This window comes from Aulonocara sp. 'chitande type north' Nkhata Bay, linkage group LG7 (genome assembly GCF_057382095.1).
Source record: "Aulonocara sp. 'chitande type north' Nkhata Bay isolate Kocher_YH1m ecotype deep benthic linkage group LG7, A_spYH_male_GT1.1, whole genome shotgun sequence".
In the NCBI taxonomy this organism is placed as follows: domain Eukaryota; kingdom Metazoa; phylum Chordata; class Actinopteri; order Cichliformes; family Cichlidae; genus Aulonocara; species Aulonocara sp. 'chitande type north' Nkhata Bay.
This window is the reverse complement of record NC_141350.1, coordinates 35,799,280-35,823,579: the sequence shown is the minus strand read 5'-3', so window position 1 is coordinate 35,823,579 and position 24,300 is coordinate 35,799,280. Positions and strand designations below refer to the sequence as shown.

Sequence of the window (24,300 nt, the reverse complement as noted above, 5' to 3'; positions counted from 1 at the left end):
TTTTTTTTGCCACTATTTTTGTTAAAAATGTGTCACTGTTCAGTAATAACTAAAGATTTTTGGATTTTGGGAAACCCAAAGGATTTTAATTTGAAAAACATCCTATATTTTATAAAACATATATACATTGAGCTCCTGTTCTTTAAAGATTAATGTTGTTATGAAAGTTGTGTGAACTGAATAGCAACTGGGAATAGTGTGATGAAGAAACATGTTTCAAATTCGTTCAGAGTACTGCTTTGTGTGTACAGCAGTGTAAAGACTTATGTGGGTGTACATACACCTATCATCCACAACAATAAAACCACTAACAGGTAAAGATTGTAACACTAATCATGTCATTAAAAAGGCTACTGTGAATCCTTGGGTCATGGTATTTATATGGACCTTGATACATACCGCCCTTTAAACTTATTTTAAAAACCAACAAACAATATTAGAGAGAAAACCCCAAGGATCAGTCAATTCTCTACAAGCAAGCACAGGCACAGACCTCTGGCTCTGGGAGGGGCAGCCATCTGCTGTGGTTGGTGGGTGAGGGGAAAAGGAAAAGGAAAAAAAGGGACAGCACACAGGCTGACCACGAGCAACAGACTGGGTAAAATGCAAACTGCAGGAGAGAGCAGATAGAATTGAATGACATGCAATAGTGGCAGATAAATGCATACGCACTAAAACGTGGGAGTAGAGAAGAAATGCTCGGTGTATCATGGAAAGTCACCCAGCAGCCCGAGCCTGTAGCAGCATAAACAAGCTCAAGTCTAATCTTAAAAGCAGAGAGGGTCTTTCTCCTGAACCCAAACTGGATGCTGGTTCCACAGAAGGAGACATGATACCTGAAGGCTCTGCCTGCTATTTGCTATGATGACTCTAAGACATGAGGTCTCATCATTCAAGACTTTGCGCAGTAGAAGGATTTTAAAGTCAAACTGGGCTAGAGAAATGCAAAGAGACCAAAATGTTGACTTACACCATCTCAGTCTATAAAGGATCCCGTCCTCCTGCCGCCGATGTTTAACATCACGGGACGTTAGCTAATCAACAAACAAACAAAAAACACCCCCAAGGGTTAGACCAGTGGTTCCCAAACTTTTTTCGCTGGGCCCCCCTTTGTTTTACAAGAAAAATGTTCGCGCCCCCCCCCCCTCGCGCGCGTACGCACACACACGCACGCACAAATACATCCTCCAACAACACACACCCATATTTTGCTCATTTCACACCTCAAACATTTAGTAAACAATTAAGCAAATACAAGTAATCTGCAGGTAGTAAGAAAATAAACTACTAACTCTTTTACGCTATGTCCGCACCTACACCGGTATTTCTGAAAACGCAGCTGTTTAGTCCAGGGGCGATTTTAGCCATTTTGGGGGGTGCTTCAGCCAAAATTAATCAATGCACCCCCAAAGATTTCTTACTTTTTTTTGACAATATTTGCTGTTTGTGTGACACACTACTAAAAATATAAAAAGCATACAGTACTGTACTTGTTTGAGACATAAGATTTTAACAACAAAAGTATAGATACCCCCCCCCCCTCCCAAAATGGTTTGTTCCAGCTCGCCTCTCCCCTACTCTGGCTCTAGCCTCTTGCTGCCAGAGCGATGGTGGCTTAGACGCAGCAGAGCGGAAGTGTAAGTGCCTGGCTTAAAACAGGACATATTAGCTGCATTTAACCTTCAGTTACTCTTTATATAGTTAGGTAGGAGTCAGACCATGTTTCTTTTTAGCTGAAAAACATTACACCAGGTAACCTGCAGTGTTGAAAACATGTTGAAGGAAATTGCCTTCCCGGGTTTCCTCCGTGGCGTGAGCGATAAGCAGAGTTCTGTCCTTTCCTTCTAAGATTCCTAATTATTTAAAGTAACACTCAGGTATGCCATTCAGCTGGGTTAGTTACGACGTCGGGAGCAGCTTGGGAGAACAAGGAAACACAGACTGCTTCAGGTTGTCTTCCCAAATCGACTCAAAGGTTTATTTGATACACAGCAGTTTATATAGATGAAAAAAAAGGTTCGTGTGTCAGCTTTCCCAGTTCAAACCGGTACAGACCAAATAAGGAAACGTCTTCCTGCCTTGTGAGCCAAGAAGTATCCTGTGTGTAGTTTATCAGTTCAGCTACAATTTATGATCATCCCAGCAAAATACACTCCTAGACATAAAATACAGAGTTCTTTCATCAGTGAATTCTGAAACAAACCACCTAGCCTTTAACGAGCCTTTTCCAGGAGATAAAGAAAAAAGGGAGGATGGGAGTAAGGAAGTGGTCTCATCTCTGTGGTGTTTTCGACCTTGGGGTACCAGCTTGTGAGTCCTACACATTAATTCTTGGGTCACAGAGAAAGAGAAAAACAACTAGTAGATCGGCCTTATTGAGCAACTCTTTTCTGTATAAAACAATCTTCTGTAAATGCTAACCGTGGTACTAAAATACCTAACAGTTCCCCTCTTTTATTATTTTTTAAAAATAATAACTCAAATAGAAAGGAAAAATCACAAATGTAATAACATAATATAAAAAGCAAATCATAAAATGTAATAGTTCACAACCTAATGTTCAATATACACATCAGGAACATCATTGGTAACATCTGGCACATCCTCAGGATCAATTTGTGCTAATTGCAAATACATTGAAGTGGCTGTACTGGTAGCTATATGGGTTATCATTGAAAATGTGGCTTGCAGAAATGTGAACATGGTTGCAGTTTACAATACAAAATAGCAAAGAGAAATCCTAAGGTTAATGCGATAGATATGATAAATAACCTAAATATATAAGAAAAACAGTTCTTCAGTTGTCTTCTGGCCTGGTCCCAGGTTCGAGAGACATTGAATAAGCGTCGTATGATGACAATGGGCATTTCATTTTCTCCATTATCAGGATGGAATGAGTCTGGCTTTATCAGGTTAGACATCATGTGGTACTTTTGGCTTTCTGTTCCTGCTGGATGTTTGAGTACCTTGTTGTTGTTCTTTCAGACGTTGTGTCTTAATCAGTGATTGTGTGTGTGTGTAAATTGGATCCTGGCGCTGGCTCGCCGGAGATGTCATCTACCCGTGTGTTTATTTGCTCTAGTTCCGGGCGCTGGCTCGCCGGAGATGTCGTCTGCTTGATCCGACGCCTGAGATGGTCCGATTGGGCTGGTCTTAACCCTGCTGGCATGAATCCACTGAGGTTGTCCGTCTGTGAGGATGCTGGTTCTTCGTCACTGCCAGTAAAGCCTGGGGGCTGGAAAACGCGGCCTCCCAGGGTGTCCTTGGTTTTAGTGGCTTCTCCAACATGCGTCTCCTTGTCTCCACTGGTGGAACTGTGGAGGGGAAAAGCTGAGAGAGACAAACTTTCTGATAGTTATTATTCAGTTTTTCTACCAGGTTGTGAACATCAGTGGACAATGCAATATACATCACCTTCTACTAGCGGTGCCCCTCTGGAAGCTGACCATGGTGTTGGAAATAGTCTTATTTCAAATGGAGATAATTTGGTTACTGCAGATTGAGTCATTCCAATCTCACAGAGGACTTGAGTAAGTAATTTGACCCAGGTCATTAAAGTTTTAGCACACTTTTGAATTACTTCTAATGTGAATGAAGATCCTCTATCACTGTTAATCTGGTGAGGTATTCCGAATCTGGGTATTATTTCATTGCTCAACTTTTGATAGACTACTTCTGCAGTTTCTTTTGAGGTTGGATAAGCTTCTACTCATTTACTAAATTGATCCACTATTACCAGTAAGTACTTGATGCTTCCTTGTGCTGGCATATGTGTGAAATCAATTTGTAATGTATGAAATGGAAAATCTGGTTGTGGTAAATGCTGATGTTTCGCTTTTGATTTTCCTACATTAGTTCGTGCACATGTTAGACAGGTTGCTAATATGCGTTTTACTGCGTGTGATGTTTTCTCAATTACAAATCTTGATTTTATTGCCCCTATTACCCCTCTTTGTCCGACATGACTCACACAGTGAAAATGTCGGGCAAGGACTGGCATCAGGGAATATGGGAGGGCAATCAAACCCTTAAGATTTTGTATAGGCCATCTCTGTCTTCTAAGGTACAGTCATTATTCTCCCAATAGGTGTAATCACATGCAGAGGCTTGCTCTTGTATGAATTTTAAATCAACATTTGTGTCTAAATAGTCTGGGAGTGTAACAAGTGGCAGCTGTAGGGGCACAGATAATACTTCCTGCGGAGGTGGGAGCTGTGATGCAGCTGCAGCCTTGGCTGTCACGTCTGCTAAAGCATTACCTGTTGCTTCGTCTGTGTCAGCTGTACTGTGTCCTTTCGTTTTTACAACTGCAACGGCCGATGGCAGCTGTATAGCCTGAAAAAGTCTTTGAACAAAATCACAATTTAGCAATTTATTTTCCATCAGCAGATCTAAATCCTCTCTGTCTCCACAATGTGCCAAAGTCATGCACAACGCCAAATGCATAGCGGCTGTCTGTGTAAATCGTCACATGCTTATCCACATGGAGCTCACAGGCGCGTATTAAAGCCATGAGCTCTGCTTTTTGTGCTGAGTGAAATGGTAATGAGTGAGCCTCTAGTATGATGTCAGGCACTGTTACCACTGAATAGCCACAAAGAAATGAGTTGTCATTCGGCCTTGAACAGGACCCGTCCACATAAACCGTGGCTGAGTCTGAGATAGGTGTTTGCTCTAAATCTGGACGTGGTGCTGTGGATTCCTGTATACGTGTCATGCAGTCATGATCATCAAGCCTGTCTGAGCCATCCTGTCGGTCAGAAGAACACAGCATAGGATCAATAAATGTGCTGGCGAATTGGGTGTGCTGCTCGCTTTTATAGTGAGATTTGCATGTGTTGTGTAGTTATGTTTGCTAGAATGGTCGTGACCTGGTGATTGGTGTGTAGAATAGTGTCATGTGAGAGTGTGAGCTTCCCGCAGTCCCTTATCATGATAGAGCAAGCTGCTACTGCCCTCAGGCAGGCCGGCATTCCTGAACAATTCAGGCAGCACCTTTGAGTGGCGGAGGTCAGCACTCCCTGTAATGCATTGAAAGAGACAGTCATTTCTGTGGATCACAGTATTCGAGGAGGCTTGTCTTTTTTGCAGCATTCACGCAGAATGTGGTCATGAAAAGAACAGTCTGGTATGCACTGTCTGCAATAGTTCACCATGCCTAAGAAGGACGACATTTCCTTCTGTGTAGTGGGACGAGGGACAGAGGTCACAGCTTTGACCCTGTCTGCAGTCATGGAACGTTTTCCGTGAGACAATGTGAATCCCAAATATTGAACAGAAGTCTGACAGTACTGCATTTTCTTTGCTGATGCTTGGTGGCCAGTCTTTTGGAGGTGCTGGAGAAGCATGTGTGTAGCAGTTTGACATAGTTTTTCACTTTCAGCACAGAGGAGGAGGTCATCCACATGTGGATCAGGGTGCAGCCCTGGAGGAGTGAAGCACCATTGAGAAAGCAGCAGAGCTGTCTATCATGCCTTGGGGCAAACGAGTCCAAGTGTACTGCTTATTTCTATGTGTGAATGCAAATAACGGCTGTGTGTCTTCATGAGAAAAAGGAGCGGAGCATAAATCCACCACGGTAAAATGTGTATGCAATGCATGTCAATATGCTGTGAACATCTGAAACGAGAGGTGGCAGAGGAATGTTGACTGCATTAATTTGCCTTAAAACTTGTATGAAACGCCATACGCCAGGTTTGTTAGGCTTTGGCACAGGATTGACAGGAGTGTGGGCTTTATTACTCCTGTAGTCAATAAATCTCCTATCATGACATCTAGGACTGCGGCTTTTTCGGCAGAAAGGGGACATTGCCTGACATATACTCGCTTTTTGTTTTTTAGCTGTGCGTGATAAGGTATGCAGTCAATAAATCCTATATCATTCTCACTTTTTGACCATAATGTCATATTCTGGTATTCAGCTGGCAACATAAGTGCAGAAATAGTACAGTGGATAGGATAGGTTAGATCTATGTGACGACATATTTCGTAACCTATGTCTGAGTTATGTAACAAAATCACTGTTTGACCTTCACTTGTGTGAGCAGTTATCATGTTGTTGAACAGTGTGAGAGAAACAAAAGTGTGGCTCCCAGTCATGGGATTACCTGGTAGTGGCGTCTGTACACGTTTTTTTTTTGGCACAGTGTGTGACATAGAGTACGGACAAAAAGGATGTTGAGTTCATTCTCTGCTGAGGGTCCAGCTGACACAGAGGATGTTCCTTCTCCATCATGTCGGTACATAGGGCAGAGAAAACATAAGCTGTTATCAGTGTCAGCAAACATTTCACCCTTTATGTTAAATTAAATACACAAATTCATTTTTGCTTTGGGTGTCTGCGGCTGCTGGAAAACTGAGCTAAATTTGCACCTCTAGCTTGTCCAACAGTGCATAAAGCGTTTTATGAATACTAGGATGGATTCATCAGGCTTCTGTTTACACATAGTTACTGCATTTAAGTCACTTTTGTCTCTGGACATTGTTAGCAGGAATTTCTTTAGATTCTTAAAGAAATCGGCGACTTTGTCATTATTTACCCTCCTTTTGTCCATAGCGGTAACATTTGATGCATCACGTCGCGGCATTCTATCATATATTTTCTACAGGACTTTTTAAGCAGACTACTTTTCTTATCACAAATGATATTCAACATTTCTACTGACCTGTTTTCTGGCGATAATCGTTCGGGATAAGGCTCCGAAAAGAAATTAGAATGCATTGAACTTCTTAAGTTGTAAACAAAGTCAGTCACATAAGCACTCCTGCATGTTCTGGATACGTGATCATGGACGTCTTCACCGATTCGCGGACGTAGGTTACACGTAACCGGAAATGGGAGTTGTACTGAGCCGTTATTTGAGACTTTATTTTGTATTTTATTAATTTTTGGTTTTACAGGTACTTTAGATTTTTTATCGGACCTGTCTGTGGTCTTTGAATAATTCTGACTCATGTTCAGTGATTTCCAGAGGGGTTTACACGCTAGGAGGATTTAGGTTAGTATTTTCGCTGCGGCACAGCTGAGGTCACTTTAAATTTATTGCTAGCAATTTTTTGTTTGTGTGAGCAACTCTCACTTAGCGAGCAACTTCTCGCTTAACGAGCAACTTCTCGTAAAACAACAGGCAACTTCCTGTGTCTTTCTGCTTTTAATTTACTGCTTTTAACCCTTGTATGGTAATCGGGTCTGTGAGACCCGTTTTCAGTTTTCTTTCGTTTTTTTTTTTTAACAAAATTAAATTTAATTATTTACTAGCTTTCTGTGAGTGAGCAACTTCTCACTTTTTAACGTACGTTTCAAGATAACAGGCAACTCCCTGTGTCACTCTTTGATGAGCAACTTCTCACTTGACGAGAAGTATTTAAGACAACAGGCAACTTTCTGTGTCACTTTTTCTGAGTGAGCAACTTCTCACTTTTTAACGTACGTTTAATTAAACAATTAATTATTATTATTATTATTATTTTTTAAACAAAATTAAAATATTCAAGACAACAGGCAACTTCCTGTGTCCACCAACACCACACAAGGGTTAATTTACTTTATTCGGGGACTGAGGAAGTCAGTCAGTGTATCTCTCTGGATCACTAAGTGAAACTTCGTCAGCATATCCCGTTTTTTTATGGATTCGGGGACTGAGGAAGTCAGTCAGTGTATCTCTCTGGATCACTAAGTGAAACTTCGTCAGCATATCCCGTTTTTTTATGGATCGATCACTGAGAGAGGTATAATATGGTCTCTATATAAATATGAAAGACACATATTTACCTTCTGTCAGGATCCCACTTCTGACACCAAAATTGAAGGAAATTGCCTTCCCGGGTTTCCTCCGTGGCGTGAGCGATAAGCAGAGTTCTGTCCTTTCCTTCTAAGATTCCTAATTATTTAAAGTAACACTCAGGTATGCCATTCAGCTGGGTTAGTTACGACGTCGGGAGCAGCTTGGGAGAACAAGGAAACACAGACTGCTTCAGGTTGTCTTCCCAAATCGACTCAAAGGTTTATTTGATACACAGCAGTTTATATAGATGAAAAAAAAGGTTCGTGTGTCAGCTTTCCCAGTTCAAACCGGTACAGACCAAATAAGGAAACGTCTTCCTGCCTTGTGAGCCAAGAAGTATCCTGTGTGTAGTTTATCAGTTCAGCTACAATTTATGATCATCCCAGCAAAATACACTCCTAGACATAAAATACAGAGTTCTTTCATCAGTGAATTCTGAAACAAACCACCTAGCCTTTAACGAGCCTTTTCCAGGAGATAAAGAAAAAAGGGAGGATGGGAGTAAGGAAGTGGTCTCATCTCTGTGGTGTTTTCGACCTTGGGGTACCAGCTTGTGAGTCCTACACATTAATTCTTGGGTCACAGAGAAAGAGAAAAACAACTAGTAGATCGGCCTTATTGAGCAACTCTTTTCTGTATAAAACAATCTTCTGTAAATGCTAACCGTGGTACTAAAATACCTAACACATGTTTTCCGACAATGTTTGCTACCCTACAATCCGTCCTGCTCTGTAGTAAATTCAGCGACATTTGACCGTCCTGTTGCTCCCATTGAAATGTATACAGCCTATTTAAAATCTAAAACTTGTCCGCAGCCTACTGTTGGTTACCACTGTCCTGTTTGAAATGGATACTAACTAGCTAACTGACTGAATGCCCCTTAACCTTATAACTCCTGTTGTGTGTGTGTTTGTGTGTAGAGACAGCCAGGTCCATAATGGATATAAGGAAGTTTTTTCAAAAAAAGGAGTCACATTCAGGTAAAAGTGTAAGATCAAATGATCCGTCAATCAAGAATAATGTTGGATCAGTGTTTCAATGTTTATATCTTTTATTAGATGTTCATGTGGTTATTTGCCTTTTGGTTGAAAGTACACTGAGAGGACTTTTTGTTAGCGATCTTAATAGAATTTTTTTCATATTAATGTAATTTTTCATCTAATTGAATACAATCTATTTGTGTATGATTGTCAGTCCAAAGAGGGAGCGAGGAAAGAGGGGAACGTGAGGACAAAGTACAAGGTCAGGAAGAACCAGGTAAGGAAACAGACAGGGAACAGTGACAGGCACAACAGAAACTATTAAACTGACAAAGAGAAAAAACCTGATTTTACTCACACAATCTGGAAGTTGTGTTCTCCCTATATTAAAGCTGCTATACAGAATCTGCAAAACAAACTGGGTTGAAACATTTTTGACCCTCTTTAACAACATTCCAACATAACATTATAATTGATTGGGGAGATTAAAATCAATGATATATTTTTATGTGGTTCAGCCACAACTCTACTAAAACCTCAGCCAGTAATAGGTAGGCCAACTTTTGGACCGTCCACTTGTCTGTATGACTGCCGCAGTACGTACGTGAGGAGCTGTAAAGAGAAGCAGAGTTCTCTGTTTATATTCTAAAAATGTTTTAAGCTTGTTTCAAAGATTCTGTACAGCAGCTTTAAATGTTTTCCAAAAGCACACACACACTTACCTTATCAGTGTTTCAGTGTGATACCACCTGAGAAAATGTCAAGCTCTCCTAAGTACCACTATGAAAGCATAAAACTCATAAATCTTACAACACAAAATTATTATTATTAAATTAGTAAAATTAGTGTCTGCAGTAAAGATTTTTTCATACATTTTATACATTCTACCACAGGCTAAGTTGCCTCCATTTTTATAGTTTTATTAATATTTTGTAATAATTTATTTGTAATAATTTATTCTGTTTTGGGAGTTTATTTTTATGTATCTGTATTATATTATACATACACATTAAAAGTGAATCTCTGTCCAAAAAATGCACTCAGTTTACTTTTTACTCACTATGAGCATCATTCATTATTCTCCCCCAGTAATTAAGGTTAGGATTTTTTCTATTCCAATCCATTCTTCTTTTGCAGCATTTAAATAACATTGATCAGATTTGATGGTTTTGTTACAGACTTTTCAAAAAAGTGTTTTGCTTTTCTTTCACAAATGTGGGGATTAAATTGTGTAAAATGTACAAAACAGTAATGTCATGTATTAAGATGAGGACCCAGGCACAGAGAGACTTGATGAATTTAAGAATCTTATGATTTAATAAAGAAATTTGCAGACTTGCACAGAAATGGTAAAATTATGATGACTGATAACGGAGATGAAGACAACAGACGATGAGGACAGGGAGGAACAGGGGTTTAAATGCACCAAGGAAACAGTCAGAGAGAACTTGGGACAACCTTTAAGGATGCAGGGACTGACAGAGACAGGTTTATCTTGCATGGCTGGGCAGCTCTCTGGGTGCTCAGCACCCCCAAAGTTCTGATCCTATAATCGCCCCTGGTTTCGTCCACACGTAAACGGCGTTTCGAATCACCGAAAACTGAGATTTTTTAAAACTCCTTTTTTGCTTTTACGTGTGGACGAGGAATACAGAGTTCGTCACGCAACGTCAAAGGTATGTGCCTTTTTCACGTCAGCTGTGCGCCACGTTATTGTTTACATGACATGAATTGCAGAATGACAGATAGTCAGATTAACAGTATTTTGTCTCTATCTTCAGGTTTTACACTCTTACATATAAACACGCAGTTACTGTCCCTCCATTTAGAAAGGCAGAGGCGTCACTGTGTGATTATTTTACATGTAGTTGTTTTTTCCTGTGTAATAATATTCAACATTGCTATCAAGAAATTTTTCAAAAAATGCCTCTCTGTGCAAAATGGGTGTAAAAACATAAACAACTGTGGGATACTGTTTGTCTGTGATTTAGACAGGGGGAACAAATCGTGGCAAATAAATTATTACTGATGTTATTTGTATCCCGCTGTAACTTTACTGTATAAAGAGCTAACATCTCCAATATGTCAGGAGTAGTTAGTCGTTACAACAAGTGTTTGTGAACTAAAAATCAAGAATGTGGGATACTGTTTGTCCGTGATTTAAACAGCCCAGCGCTGCTCCCGACAAAGGGAAAACCAATTCTGCAGGGGAGACCTACCTTGGCACTTGTGCAGGTGAAGCCAAAGGGAAGATTTGTTCCACCATATTTTCTAGTCTTTGGCTTAGAATGAAGTTGGTTTGGAAACATATTCAGCTATGCTTCATCTCCTGCTTTGCCTTTGTGTAGGCGCCCCGTGCTAGCAGTGTCCATGCCGCGCCCCCCCTGCAACGGTTCTGCGCCCCCCACACTTTGGGAAGGTCTGGGTTAGACTAATCTTTCTGTCAAACTCTTCTCTTGTTGCTCTTTTCCTCTCTTCCACTCTCTGTGTGAATGCATTTAAGTGAGTGAGCAGCTAACAACGCTTTTGTGTTTCAGGGGTGGGATTCCTCTTGGCTTCCTTCCATCCTTCGGTCCTGTTCACCCGGAGATGATGAGAACATCCATTTGTCATCGTCTCATTGTGCTGCTGATACTTAAGCTGAGGGAAGACATTCAGTTGTCGCCTGATCACTGATTAAGACCGTTAGTGATGTTAGTTCCCCATGTCCGTATTTTTGCTCTGTTTTTGACGGTGACTTACACTTGCCTGTTTTCTTCCTCTGTGCAGAAAATCCTGGTGTGTTCCTGAGAAAGCATTTCAGAGAGACAATCTGTTGTGTAAAGAGTTAGTGAAGGACTTGAACCGTCACTAACTGGAAACCCTCATGTTTGCCTTTTGTTTCTGTTCATCTTGCTGTAAATAAACCTGAGTCACCCACTTTGAGTCCAACATCCTCCATAGTCCACAAAACAAATTACATTTGAAGGGTAAACCACTCTCTCTAGGGCCCAGTGGAGTTATGAATCCTCTGCAATCAATACCATGACATGAGTGACCCCTTGCTGGGCCAGAACCGTGGAGAATTTTGTGTCGTATAATGTTTATGTAAGCCAGTGTATGTAAGCCGACTACTGTAACCATTAAACTAGTTTTTTTTAACAACCCGAAACCATCAGTAGAATTAAAGAAGTTAAAGAAAATTAGAGCAGACGATGTTGTGACTTATTGCCCTTTGCCTTCTGTTGTTCAGCTGATATCTGTCCACTTATCTTCCCTAATTAAAGCAGACTAAATCATTCTCTCTTATGGCACTAGCAGCATGAAGCCTGCAGCTACAGCACACAGCTGTTTCAACTCTGCAACACAGTGTGTGGTATTGCAAGTGCTGGGTCTAATTTTGTGGTAAAAATCTACATTAGCATTCACTGTGTGCAGCTTGGAAGCGAGGATGGGCAATCAGATCCCAAAAAACTAAATCTAGGACACATAAATGCAAAGAACTTGTCTAATATTCTTCCCCATGCCACAGCAAAAATGATGATAATAAAGACAAAAACTCTAGGAACTTCCTTCCACAGCCTTACCTTGTATGGAGTATTTCCCTCTCTTTATTGTAGCTGCATTTCCTTTTCTTTGTAGTAGTCTTCAACATTTTCCTGTCAAATGCGCAAAGCCTTTGACTTTGTGGTGACTCACAATGTCCCCTGTTGGTCATACTCTACTCTAACCTAAATGTGAGTGATGTTGACAGTCTTCTCTGCTTTCTTAGCAGCCATTGGATAAAAGTAAAGTGTCTTTACAGCAGATGCAAGTTTTCCAAACTTGAACCAATCAAAATGCGGGACACTGCCTCAGTTTGTGGGATGGGGGATGGGCAAGGGACAAATATGCAGGACAAATCCATGTAAACAGGGACACCTGCACACTCTAGGGACAGACAGCGGCTGGCAGCTTGGCTTTTACCCTACAATTGATTATCAGACTCCCAGAGGACCAATGAATATGTCTCCGTGCCTCAGGGATGTTCAGGTAGGATGATGGGAAATCTCTAATAATGGCTTTAATGTAATGGTGCATGGTCACATTCTTGGTGTATATGGGCGTTTTCAATTCAATTCAGATTTTTTTTATGTAGCACTAAATCACAACAACAGTTGCCTTAAGCTCTTTTCTACAGTAAGGCAAATAGCCTATGGTGTTCTGGAGAAAACCCCAACACTCAAAGGTCCACTGCTGCATAACTAAAGGATGATTCAGGGTTGCCTGATCCAGCCCTTACTATAAATCTTATAGAAAAGAAACGTTTTAAGTCTAATTCGAAAAGTAAGGAGGACACCTGTCTCCCAAATCTAAATAGGGAGCTTTGTGTTGCTAGTTTCATAAGCGTGTTCTGTGAATAGACCAGTATCCCGAGTGAGAGAAGCTTGATCAGAGATTGTTATGGTTGAGCACTCAGAGAAAGGTGCAGCATATATATGCTGACAACATACAAGAACCTGCTCTATTAGGGTGCAGACCATCACTCTGATAAGCCCTCCAAGCTCTCAGAACAAGTTAAAGTTGGCTATAAAAGTCATCTTGTAGTTGCAACAGACTGACTAAGCTCAGCAAGCAACTGAAATGACCCACCCTGCAGTAGAGAGTAGGAATTGTGTCTGAGATGAAAGTGCGGTAGTTCAGAGACTCCATTTGATCCGACATGGACTACAACATACTTCAACTTAGCGTGGTCCCATATAGTCCCCGGAATTTCGCTGTCTAATTCCAGAACTCAGGTATCTTCATCCCGATATTCCAGGCAACAGGGTCTCATATAACCACGGCCGTGAAGCAGGATGGAGCAAGAATCAAGGTGAGGATCAGCTGTGGTGTCATGGAAGGACCTGGCTGTGGATGGACTGTGAGATGGTGCACAAGACCATGGAGAAACCAAGACCGTGGCATCTCTTGTGGAGCCAGGGTGACAGCCAGTGGGGTGGCAGGTTACATTGAGGAGCCTGGTCTAGTTAAATTGCCTCCAGTGTTCTTCAATGGAGACAGAGGCTTCTCATTAGTGCAGCAAAGTCCCAGTCAACTGGATGCTAAATTTGTTGATTAGCTGGCTGTCCTGGGAGCGCGGGCTGGAATCTGGACACTTTCTCCAGTACTTGCTCTTTCAGATTGTGGTCGCAGGCTTCACTTGCTAGGCAGTACTGCTCACTCGGTCTACTTTGGTTGTGGCATCCAGTGTGCTCCAGTTACAATAGAGTCACCTTCTTGGTAGAGGGTGGCAAACCTTTGGTCCAGTTCGGTGACACAACAAAAATAAAACTGAGTTAAATGCCTGATTCTGTCTAGATCAGGACGCAGAACCTAATTTCCTGATTTAAAAACAACGATTGAAAAAGAAATGCTAAATTATTTATCTAGATTTAGAAAATAGAGTCCTACAAGACCCACTGTTAGACTAAAAGTACACCAACAGAACAACACACAAGCGCAGTAGTGAGACACACAATCTCTTTTTAAATTAACTTTGTGTAGGTTTGTAATACAACCTACACAAAGTTAAATTCATGCAACACCTTTCTCCATTCGTTTTTTATTAGAACTACTGGTAAACATGTGTCAGGTTTCCTGCGAAATTGAACCGTCATGCCTAATATCCCCTTTGTCAGTGCACATTGTTAAAGTTATAAAGAAAACAGTCAGATCATACTTGAGAGGAGCTCACTTTGGAAGGAGAACAGCCTGCAGCTGATGAATGTTGATTTCTTTCAGCCTTGTGATTAATTTATCAGCTCACTGCGAGCAGAGAGACACCACAGTGTTTCAGTGATTTAGAATTCGGAGCACTGTTCAAACACTGGCCTCATTTCAAAACACCTTTTTTTTTTCCTACGTAGGAATTGTTAATACCGGGAATAAACGCATGTACTCTCAGGGGAAATATTGAAATAGTATCCAGCTTATTATGATATTAATAATAAAATGATAAACTGATGTTTGACCATTTGAATCCTTCCGATTAAATATCCTCTTTTTAATCTTTTTCTTTTCATTTTGGTGTTAATGACCGTTTTGTTACAGAAAGATATTTTGACGTTTCCTGCAGTGATGAATAAACTCATTGTCTCACTGCTTTCCATTAAAAAAAAATTGAGAGAACATTTCCTCCGTGTGAAGCTCTCCGCTGTGTGCAAGCGCGTGTGAGTTGTAAAAGCCAGTTTCCTAGGTAACCAGGAGGTTGATTCTGCTCGTGTCTTCAGCTGCAGGGAAGCAAACAGTTTCATCAACAGAGGGGTCAGATATAATGCAACATCCACAATATCTACAGTGTGTTTCTTTTACTTCGCCTCTGCACACACACACACACACGCACACGCACACACACACACACTCTATCCTTTACAAACACACTTCTCTCTCTCTCTCTCACACACACACACGTACAAAAATTAGAGAAACAAGACAGGCGAGTCATCTTCTGCAGAAGAGTGACGGGCTATGACTGATGATGCCGACATCCTGTGTGATTAATGAGCTGCTCACGGAGGTCGGTCCAGTTTACGAGAGAGAGCAGTATGAGAAATCAGGCTCTCTTTCCAGTTCCAGTTCCGGGGGGGCATGACTACTGTTATACTAAAAAGACAAACGCCTTCCCTCCTCCCTTCTGACCATTTCAAATTTTATGCACCAGCAAAGCCCACAACGCTGATATAATTTTTTTTTGCAGCCCATTCATACTGCTCCTGCCTTTCGTGTCCTGTTATGACAAACATGATGATCGAGTGTGTTTTTAACAAGTGATTACATGTATTTTTCATAGGATTAGCTTCTTCGCCGGCATCATTAGTAGCTGAAGCAGCAGCAGCAGCACAGCACGCCAACGCGCAAAACTCCGGAGCAGGGAACCGATACAGCGGGAGCGCGCACCACAGGCGCGCATGCACAGCTGTCAGGACCAAGGACAGCAGCAGCAGCCGCTCAGCCCGGAGCAACCAGCGCGCCACGCATCGGTGCTGAGTTCGGAGAAAGCGCACGGGAACAGAGGCTGGAGAGAGCGATACTCGCCCCGGAGAGGAAGCCGTAAAAGCGTGGGCTATGGTTTAAGTCTTTGTGGCTGCCACTAGAAGGTTTTGCAGCTCCTCAAAGGAGAGCAAAGAAGGTGGACAATGCGGGTTAGATGTCCCCGGTTGACAGCCTGTCTCTAACATGATCATGCACATTCCTCCGCATTGCATATAACCAAACCACCTTTTTTTGGACAAAGTCTTCCTCTTCCTTTTTTGGCCTCCCTCCCTCGCTATCACCGCCCACCTGGATTGTGCCTGCAGTCGCGCATTCAACTGGCTGAGCTGTCCAGAAGCTGGTCGAGCCGACCCGCCACCAGGGAGAAAAGCGACCGGGCTGCGCTGTGCTGTTTGGTGGTCCACACGATGCGTCTGTTTCTGCTGGCGGTGCTCTTCTCGTGCTCCTGCGCGCGGGCCGGCTGCGAGCCGAAGATCGTGAACATCGGGGCCGTCCTGAGCCAGAAGAGATACGAGCAGGTCTTCAAAGATGCCGTGACCCAGGCCAACCAAGTCTATGGCAGGGACAAATTCAAGCTGACCGCCATCTCCGTAACGCATAAATCCAACGCGATCCAGATGGCTCTCTCCGTCTGCGAGGACCTCATCTCCAGTCAGGTACAGTTTACTGCCAATGGGCTCTAGTTGCCTTATTCATATCTTTTAGTATATTTGCCACGAGCTAAATGCCAAGTCCACCTACCTAAAGATAGTTGCATCCGGGTGTCTTTGAGGGACTGCTTCTTAACAGAGAAAGTTTGTGCTTTCGGTGAAATTGCTTACATTTCAGAAGCATCTTTGTTTTTTCACCTTTGCACCGTTGAAGGGATTGGTTGTCATAACTAGCTTATTAGTCTCAAATTCTGAATTAAACCTAGACAGACTATTTTATTAGATCTTCAGCTGCAGAATATCTATCAAGCAGGAACATGTTAATGTAGGGGCAGGAAGTTAGACTACATATTATGCTGGCCTTCTGTTGTTCCATTTGGCACTATTCCACACTTTAACTCACATTTTAGTTCACTTTGTATAATACACTGATCCCTCTACAGCTCCATCTGTTTTCCAGAAATCCAAAAATAGGCTGTGGTTTGGGGCAATAACTCGGATGAGAGGGCAATTGTACTTTATAGGACACCCAGCTGCAGAACAACTCAACTGCAAAGGAACCAGTCAGGAGTGAAAATGTGCAATATGTAATTTGTGATTAATGGCTTGGCTCTGACCGTGCGTGTTGCATGATGAGTGAACATTTTGGAAAAAGGAGGCTGGAATGGTTTGAGGTAACAGTTTAGTATGTTTGGTGGATAATGACCTCAGTTCCTCTGATAGTGATCCGAAGCATGGGTGGCATGAGAAACTGTCTTTGTAAGGTATACTAGGAGGAGGCGCATGTTAAGAATGACCTGAAATGTGAATTATCTTGGAGATTCACGCCATTTGTGCTGCAGATGTAGCCAGCAAAACATATGTCATAAGTAATACATGATTAGAGAGTGTGTGCCTTTGAGAGTTGAAGCATGCTGACAAATGCACCGACCATCCTCTCGTGGTGATGCTCAACACAGCTTTTAAAAAGCGCCAACATTATGTCACAGCATGTTGAGGCGTGAAGTCCCTCTTGCTCTCACTCTTCTTTCTCCCACACACATAATTAAGCTTTATAAAAAAAAAAGAAAAAAAACACCCACAGCTTCAGTGTTGCTTTCATGTCCCTGGTCCTCTGCTTAATACAACGAGTCTAAGAGACACAGGCTTGTAGGAATAAAACCATCATATTCTGTCTCTGTCATACAAAGTAAGAGTGTACAATCCACCCACACGAGATTCTAAAGACAACACCAACAATGTTCTCTGTGTCCCCCGTGAACTTAAGGGACATTAAACTGATTTACAGTGATTTATTGGGGATATTGTTTACCTTAACTACCTGCCTAACCCTACCTGCCTAGCCCCTTAAAAGACCGCATTATGTTAAAAATTTCAGGTTCACACTTGTTCACCATACACATCCTCACAATGTGAATGTGTATGAAGAGCAATAGTCACACACACACACACACACACACACACACACACACACACACACACACACACACACACACACACACACACACACACACCTCTTGTGAATGAGACTAAATCACACTTGAATTGGACAGAAAGTCTATCGAAGGTGTAATCTGATGAGATCAGTAGGTGCTAGCAGTCACAGAGGAGGGAAGACTGTGGCAGATGGAAGAGTAGATGCCTGGGAGCAGTCCTTGGAAGATAGACCTCATTTTTGACCCAACCATACGGACTCCTCATATCCAATAATCCATTCCCGCACAGCCATGCCAACTTTATTCCCCTTCATCCACATCTCCGGGGCATTTCTCAAATCGATTCTCACATAAATTCATCCTTTTACTTGAGTAGTTGGTCAGCTTGGGCTCACTTTTTGCAGGAATAAGACAGCACAAATTAATATTAGTCTGCCAGCCCACACAGTGAGCATCATCTCAAGGAGAAGTTTCTTTTTTGTTTTTTTGCTTCTCTCTATTTTTTGTTATAGATGTGGTTGCCCCTGGCTACAATTTATGTCTAGATTCAAGGTTCACTGAATGAATAATGAGTATATTGTATGTTAGGCACACAGAAGTTTCATTCAAGCTAGTGTGGAGCAGGGAAATTATTTTACTGCTATTGTTAAATAATCATCATTATTACCATTGCATTAATAATATAATCTGGAGTTTATATTGCATTCAGGGGTTGAACAGTGTGTGTCTTTCAGAAAGGCTAAAAGTAACAGGACAGGAAACAGGCTTGGAGAGTTTTGCAGAAGTGAAAGTTATTTTGAGCAGCAGGCTAAGACGAGGCTTTAACAATGTAACAGATAGCTTTAAGAAAGGCCTTAAGATGTTATGCATACAGTTATTATGTTGACCTTGTATTTCAGATGCAGTTATAACTACTTTATACACAATGCATATCTGTGCTTATTAAAGAGTTGGAGCTCGGTCAATTAATTGGGGGTTGGAAGCTTTGTTCGGCACGATGTCCGGACAATCTATTGTGCAAGTGACTTGGAGCCATAGAAGGAATTGCAATACATGCTTACAAAACACTTATATCAGGTCATTTCATATTAAGGTTTTAGTAGAAGTTCTTGGTTAAAACATTTATTTAGTAGAAGACATACACATAGTCTCAGTGAGCCTCTGGTCTGGTGAAAGGTCAGAAGTGCAACAGGTGAATTGAGAAAGAGCATGTGAGGTCGTGACACACACACATGAGTTAGATTTATTTAGAGGAGAGATTAGTCATGTCTCGGTAAAAGAGGAACCGTCCTTGTTGTCTCGGCAAGAAAGAGGAACAATTCACTTTAAGACAAGAACGGAAAGTACCAGCCATGAAAATAGAAGATGATCTTCTGGGTTAAAAGTCATTGTGGTGTTGATCTGATCTATGTATAAAATGTATCTGTGACGCATGAAGGGGCGTCAGTAAATCAAACCCTGATGCTATAAAATATCTGTTCATGCTTTGATTAAGTCGAGGACTACTGGCTGTCTGCGTACAGAGTGTCTTCCCACACGTGTGTTCATTAAAATCATTGTTGGACCAAGAGCTTCTGGACCATGGGTGGTTTGTACTCTCCCTCCTCAATTTTGAACCTTAACATTTGGGGGCTCGTCCGGAGGTAAGACTGAAACTGTTATTTTTATGTTAAGGTTAAAGGATTAAAGTGAACTGAATCCTGTTTAGAAGATATAATGCCGGTTTTTCAAAGCTGTGAATAAATCTTAGAGGGAAAATTAGTGAGGGTTGAAGGAGGAGAACAGGTTTGATTTCTTTTTAATTTCTAGAAGAAGTGGTTATAATGTAGGCTTACACATACAGATATTACATAGAAGGTATTTTTAGGATAAAGGGGAGAGTTTATAAATAGAAATGATTTTTATACATATTGCATTTTTTGATATGAGTTATTGAAGTTATTGAAGGATTGCACACGCTTACAGACACAGAGTTAAGAAACACACATGACAGTATTGATTCCAGGCAAAAGGCCTCAAATTCATTAAGCTTTTTGACTGAACTTAAAGAAGGACCAAAGAGGAAGGAAAGCATATATTTTGGTTAAGTCTGATAAATTAGAATTAGAAGGTATTGTTACATTAAAGGGAGCAAATGAAATAAAAAGGCTATACCAAAAACAGGTGATAACATAGGAAATGTGAGGTTTTAAAATGAAGTTAGTGTTAACACACAGGTGTTGTTTCAAGGCAGCATTTAGCTATGATGAAATGTATACAGGAGTAATTGCTTATATGCTTAAACTTAATTGATTAAAGTGGTTGTTTTTCTTTTGGAGCTTTTAGTAGAATAGGCTGGTTCTAATGATTTTTTGTTAAAAAGGTGGACAGTTTGTGTGTACAGGATGTTGATGATCATATAGGGAAAATAGAGCGAGCAACCGGACGTAAAAGCAGGGCTTAAAGAGTTTTAAAGTGATGAGTAACGTTGAAGAATATACATAAATACAAGTCAATAAGTTAAGAAGATAATTAGGATCAGGCTTTTGATTAAAGAGTCCCAGATAGGATAAGTTAGGGAGGTGCAGGAAAAGGTGTTTTGTTTCCTTTACAGAAGATCTCGGCGACCACAGGAGGGGCGAGGATGCTGGAGATCTCGAGGCCTCATGAACCAAAAGAGAGGGACCGAGAAAACCTAAGCTTACACATGGAGTGTTCTCGAATGGGAGCTGGTTGAGCCAGAGGACGGCTAGAGAGGGTCTGAGCGAGGACACAATGTATTGCGACCTCTGGTGTTCCAGAGGTCGAGAGAGGGAGTGTGGAGCAGGGAAATTATTTTACTGCTATTGTTAAATAATCATCATTATTACCATTGCATTAATAATATAATCTGGAGTTTATATTGCATTCAGGGGTTGAACAGTGTGTGTCTTTCAGAAAGGCTAAAAGTAACAAGACAGGAAACAGGCTTGGAGAGTTTTGCAGAAGTGAAAGTTATTTTGAGCAGCAGGCTAAGACGAGGCTTTAACAATGTAACAGATAGCTTTAAGAAAGGCCTTAAGATGTTATGCATACAGTTATTATGTTGACCTTGTATTTCAGATGCAGTTATAACTATTTTATACACAATGCATATCTGTGCTTATTAAAGAGTTGGAGCTCGGTCAATTAATTGGGGGTTGGAAGCTTTGTTCGGCGCGATGTCCGGACAATCTATTGTGCAAGTGACTTGGAGCCATAGAAGGAATTGCAATACATGCTTACAAAACACTTATATCAGGTCATTTCATATTAAGGTTTTAGTAGAAGTTCTTGGTTAAAACATTTATTTAGTAGAAGACATACATATAGTCTCAGTGAGCCTCTGGTCTGGTGAAAGGTCAGAAGTGCAACAGGTGAATTGAGAAAGAGCATGTGAGGTCGTGACACACACACATGAGTTAGATTTATTTAGAGGAGAGATTAGTCATGTCTCGGTAAAAGAGGAACCGTCCTTGTTGTCTCGGCAAGAAAGAGGAACAATTCACTTTAAGACAAGAACGGAAAGTACCAGCCATGAAAATAGAAGATGATCTTCTGGGTTAAAAGTCATTGTGGTGTTGATCTGATCTATGTATAAAATGTATCTGTGACGCATGAAGGGGCGTCAGTAAATCAAACCCTGATGCTATAAAATATCTGTTCATGCTTTGATTAAGTCGAGGACTACTGGCTGTCTGCGTACAGAGTGTCTTCCCACACGTGTGTTCATTAAAATCATTGTTGGACCAAGAGCTTCTGGACCATGGGTGGTTTGTACTCTCCCTCCTCAATTTTGAACCTTAACACTAAAAAATAAATAAATAAATAAAAACCCTGATGTTGCCGCCAAGGCTTAATTGCTGGCTCTGTCTAGTGGACAGCTTCCCCAGGGCTATATATGCTCACTGGCCTCCAATGTCCTAGATTCTGTGAAGCAATCAGTTTGTGATCAGTGATTAATTCCAAATAAAAACTGAAATGAAAAGACTTTAACACAATTCCTGCATTTTAATCTAGTCTTAAAGGGAAACTGCACATCAAATTGCACAAGGATGGAGACATACACTTTTTCCTATTCAGTAACACACACACACACACACACACACACACACACACACACACACACACACACACACACACACACACACAAAGCCACAAACTGAAAACACTTGTGTGGAGCTGCTTAAAGTGACAAAAACTAAATTTGAAAACTGGCCTCTTTCTAAAAACTATGACCCAGTTACTCAAAAAAAGTTTGAATGTTGGAGCTTTTTTCTTTTCACTGAACTACACTGTCAACTGCATTACTATGCAAAAGAAGGACTGCATCTCTTGCATGCTGAAAGGCTCACACTTTTGATGTCATCAGTGGCTTCCACCTGCTTTCTTTAGGTGGTTGGCGCCATTATGCTCAAGAGAAGGCAGACCCAGACCCAGAGGCTGGGCAACTCACATCTAAACAAGACCTGGGAGAAGATGTGTGTGTTTGATTTTGGAGGACACTGTGTCTTTAAGGGTCTGTAAAAATAGACTGTATATCAAAGATGGATGACGCCACCTGGACATCAACTATTGATTTTTTTTTCAAGCCTAAGTATTGGTATTTTGTGCCACAAGTATGTAACTTTAAGCCTTAATGTAATTTGAACAGGTCTCTTATTAAATATTGCGACTCAACCCCCTATCCTAAAGATTTTGGTATCTCTAAAGGCAAAGACCAAAATATTTTTTATAACAAACTGTAAAATAGTCTTTTCTCCCAGATGCACCGATTCACTTTTACTGTATAAAAAGGTGAATAAAACCATTGTGACTTCTGGCATTTGTTAGTGAAAAGATGAAGTTCATCATGAAGCTGATGGATACTGCACGCAAAAAGGAAAGACACTTACCAATCACATGATAAAACGTATCATACGTTATCCTTGTTTTTTAAACCCTTTAAGACCTAACCTAGAACCAAGTCTGCCAGAGCTTATCTTTATATTTTTACATGCTTTAGTGACATTTTTGGGAGTATTTCAAGTTACTATACATCAATACAACCATTATATCCCAAATGTTAATAATATTTATGCATTAAGTCCATAGCAACGACACAAAAAAGCAAAAAAAAAATGCAATAAACTATAAAAGAAAAATTGAAAATGTTTTTTTAACACATATTTCTAGTTAGAGACATTTCAGAGGGATATCCCTCAAAACTGTAAATGCAAAAAAGTTGCACAAAATAGTTTTCAACCACAGGAAATTTATTTTGAGTGTCTTCAGTTTTATTTTTGAGATACACCCATTTTTATATACTGCAGGAAAAATGAAAATAAATATTGTAATGCAAATTTGCAAAAAACAAACATCATTTGCATCAAAATATACTATTTCCAACAGTGTAATTTGAGTTCTAAGCATCCCAGAAACTATAAGAAAGGCATAAACTCAAACAGGAATTTTAAAAACACCAGCATATCTTTGTAAATGCCATATAAGACAAAAACTACATTTTCCACAAAAATTACGTCACTTCCGGTTTCGGGCAGACATGCGATAGTTCTGTGACAGCTCTGACCTCTATTCCAACGTAGGAAGTGCTATAAACAGCTGATTGGATCGGCAAAGTGTGTTTCTGGAATATAATGTTTGTATTGCTGCAAGTGCTTTTTATGCAATTTTTGTAAAGCCATATGTGGAAGGAAACCGTGACCGGGGACAAGATGAGTGTATAAGATATAAGTACAACTCCTAAGGTTTTATATGCAAAAAAAATTATTGTGCTAGCTTATGGCTTATGAGGTTGCAATTCTACCAGGCTTTAAAAATAGCTGCGCAAAACGGAGGCTGTCCACTCTGACCAGCCATAAAGGGTTACCTGGAACCATGTTTTAAATAATTTTTTCATTGAGATATATTTAGCTTGGCTTCTTTGTACAACAGGAAGCATCACTCCCTCTTGGCCATTAAAAGATTGGAAATTTAAGACACCTGGTGTGTCTTCACTTTTCGGACCTGAAAGCTACTTCCATCTTTAATATACAGCTTCTAAAGAAAGAAACAAAGATAGAAACTGCTGCCCCCAACATCTATCGGAGTAGGATGAGTGGTCTTAACATTTTATCTTAATGGCAGTGTCAAAATGACAAAGGGTCCTTCTTCTGTATCTCTGCAGGTCTATGCTATCCTGGTGAGTCACCCTCCCCAGTCCAATGACCACCTAACCCCGACGCCTGTCTCTTACACGGCAGGCTTCTACCGCATCCCTGTGGTGGGGCTCACCACCCGCATGTCCATCTACTCAGACAAGGTGAGTGATGGATGTGAGAGATGTAAAAGGAGACAGAGAGAAAGAGGGAAACAGGAAAAACAGGAAGAGCGTGAACACAGAGTGGAGGAATAAGAAGCTCCCCTGGGGCATCTTCAGAGGCTTCCTAGATTAAACGTCCCATCAGTGTCCATTAGGGGA

The 24,300-nt window shown here is 40.9% G+C and overlaps 1 protein-coding gene and 1 long non-coding RNA gene across 12 annotated transcripts in view; both read left to right on the top strand.

Moving 5' to 3' along the window:
- Positions 1 to 1,588: 1,588 nt before the first annotated feature.
- Positions 1,589 to 11,683, top strand: LOC147325622 (uncharacterized). Of its 2 annotated transcripts, XR_015130578.1 has the most exons (6): positions 1,589 to 1,637; positions 8,705 to 8,764; positions 8,979 to 9,041; positions 11,113 to 11,183; positions 11,302 to 11,448; positions 11,534 to 11,683. It is a non-coding gene; the product is annotated as an uncharacterized LOC147325622 (long non-coding RNA). The 2 variants fall into 2 exon arrangements; XR_015130577.1 differs by having other exon boundaries at positions 11,302 to 11,683.
- A 3,679-nt stretch (positions 11,684 to 15,362) lies between these two features.
- The window catches only part of grin1a (glutamate receptor, ionotropic, N-methyl D-aspartate 1a), a 43,105-nt gene continuing 34,167 nt past the window's right edge, over positions 15,363 to 24,300 (top strand). For 3 of the 10 annotated variants that reach the window (XM_086300209.1, XM_086300207.1, XM_086300210.1), the window contains exons 1-2: positions 15,365 to 16,413; positions 24,007 to 24,141. In XM_086300209.1, coding sequence (XP_086156335.1) covers positions 16,165 to 16,413; positions 24,007 to 24,141 — 384 coding nt within the window. In that variant the 5' untranslated portion in view covers positions 15,365 to 16,164. Of the gene's footprint in view, positions 16,414 to 24,006; positions 24,142 to 24,300 lie in introns of all 10 variants that reach the window. The other 7 variants (XM_086300208.1, XM_086300206.1, XR_015130368.1 and 4 more) reach the window with 4 other exon arrangements.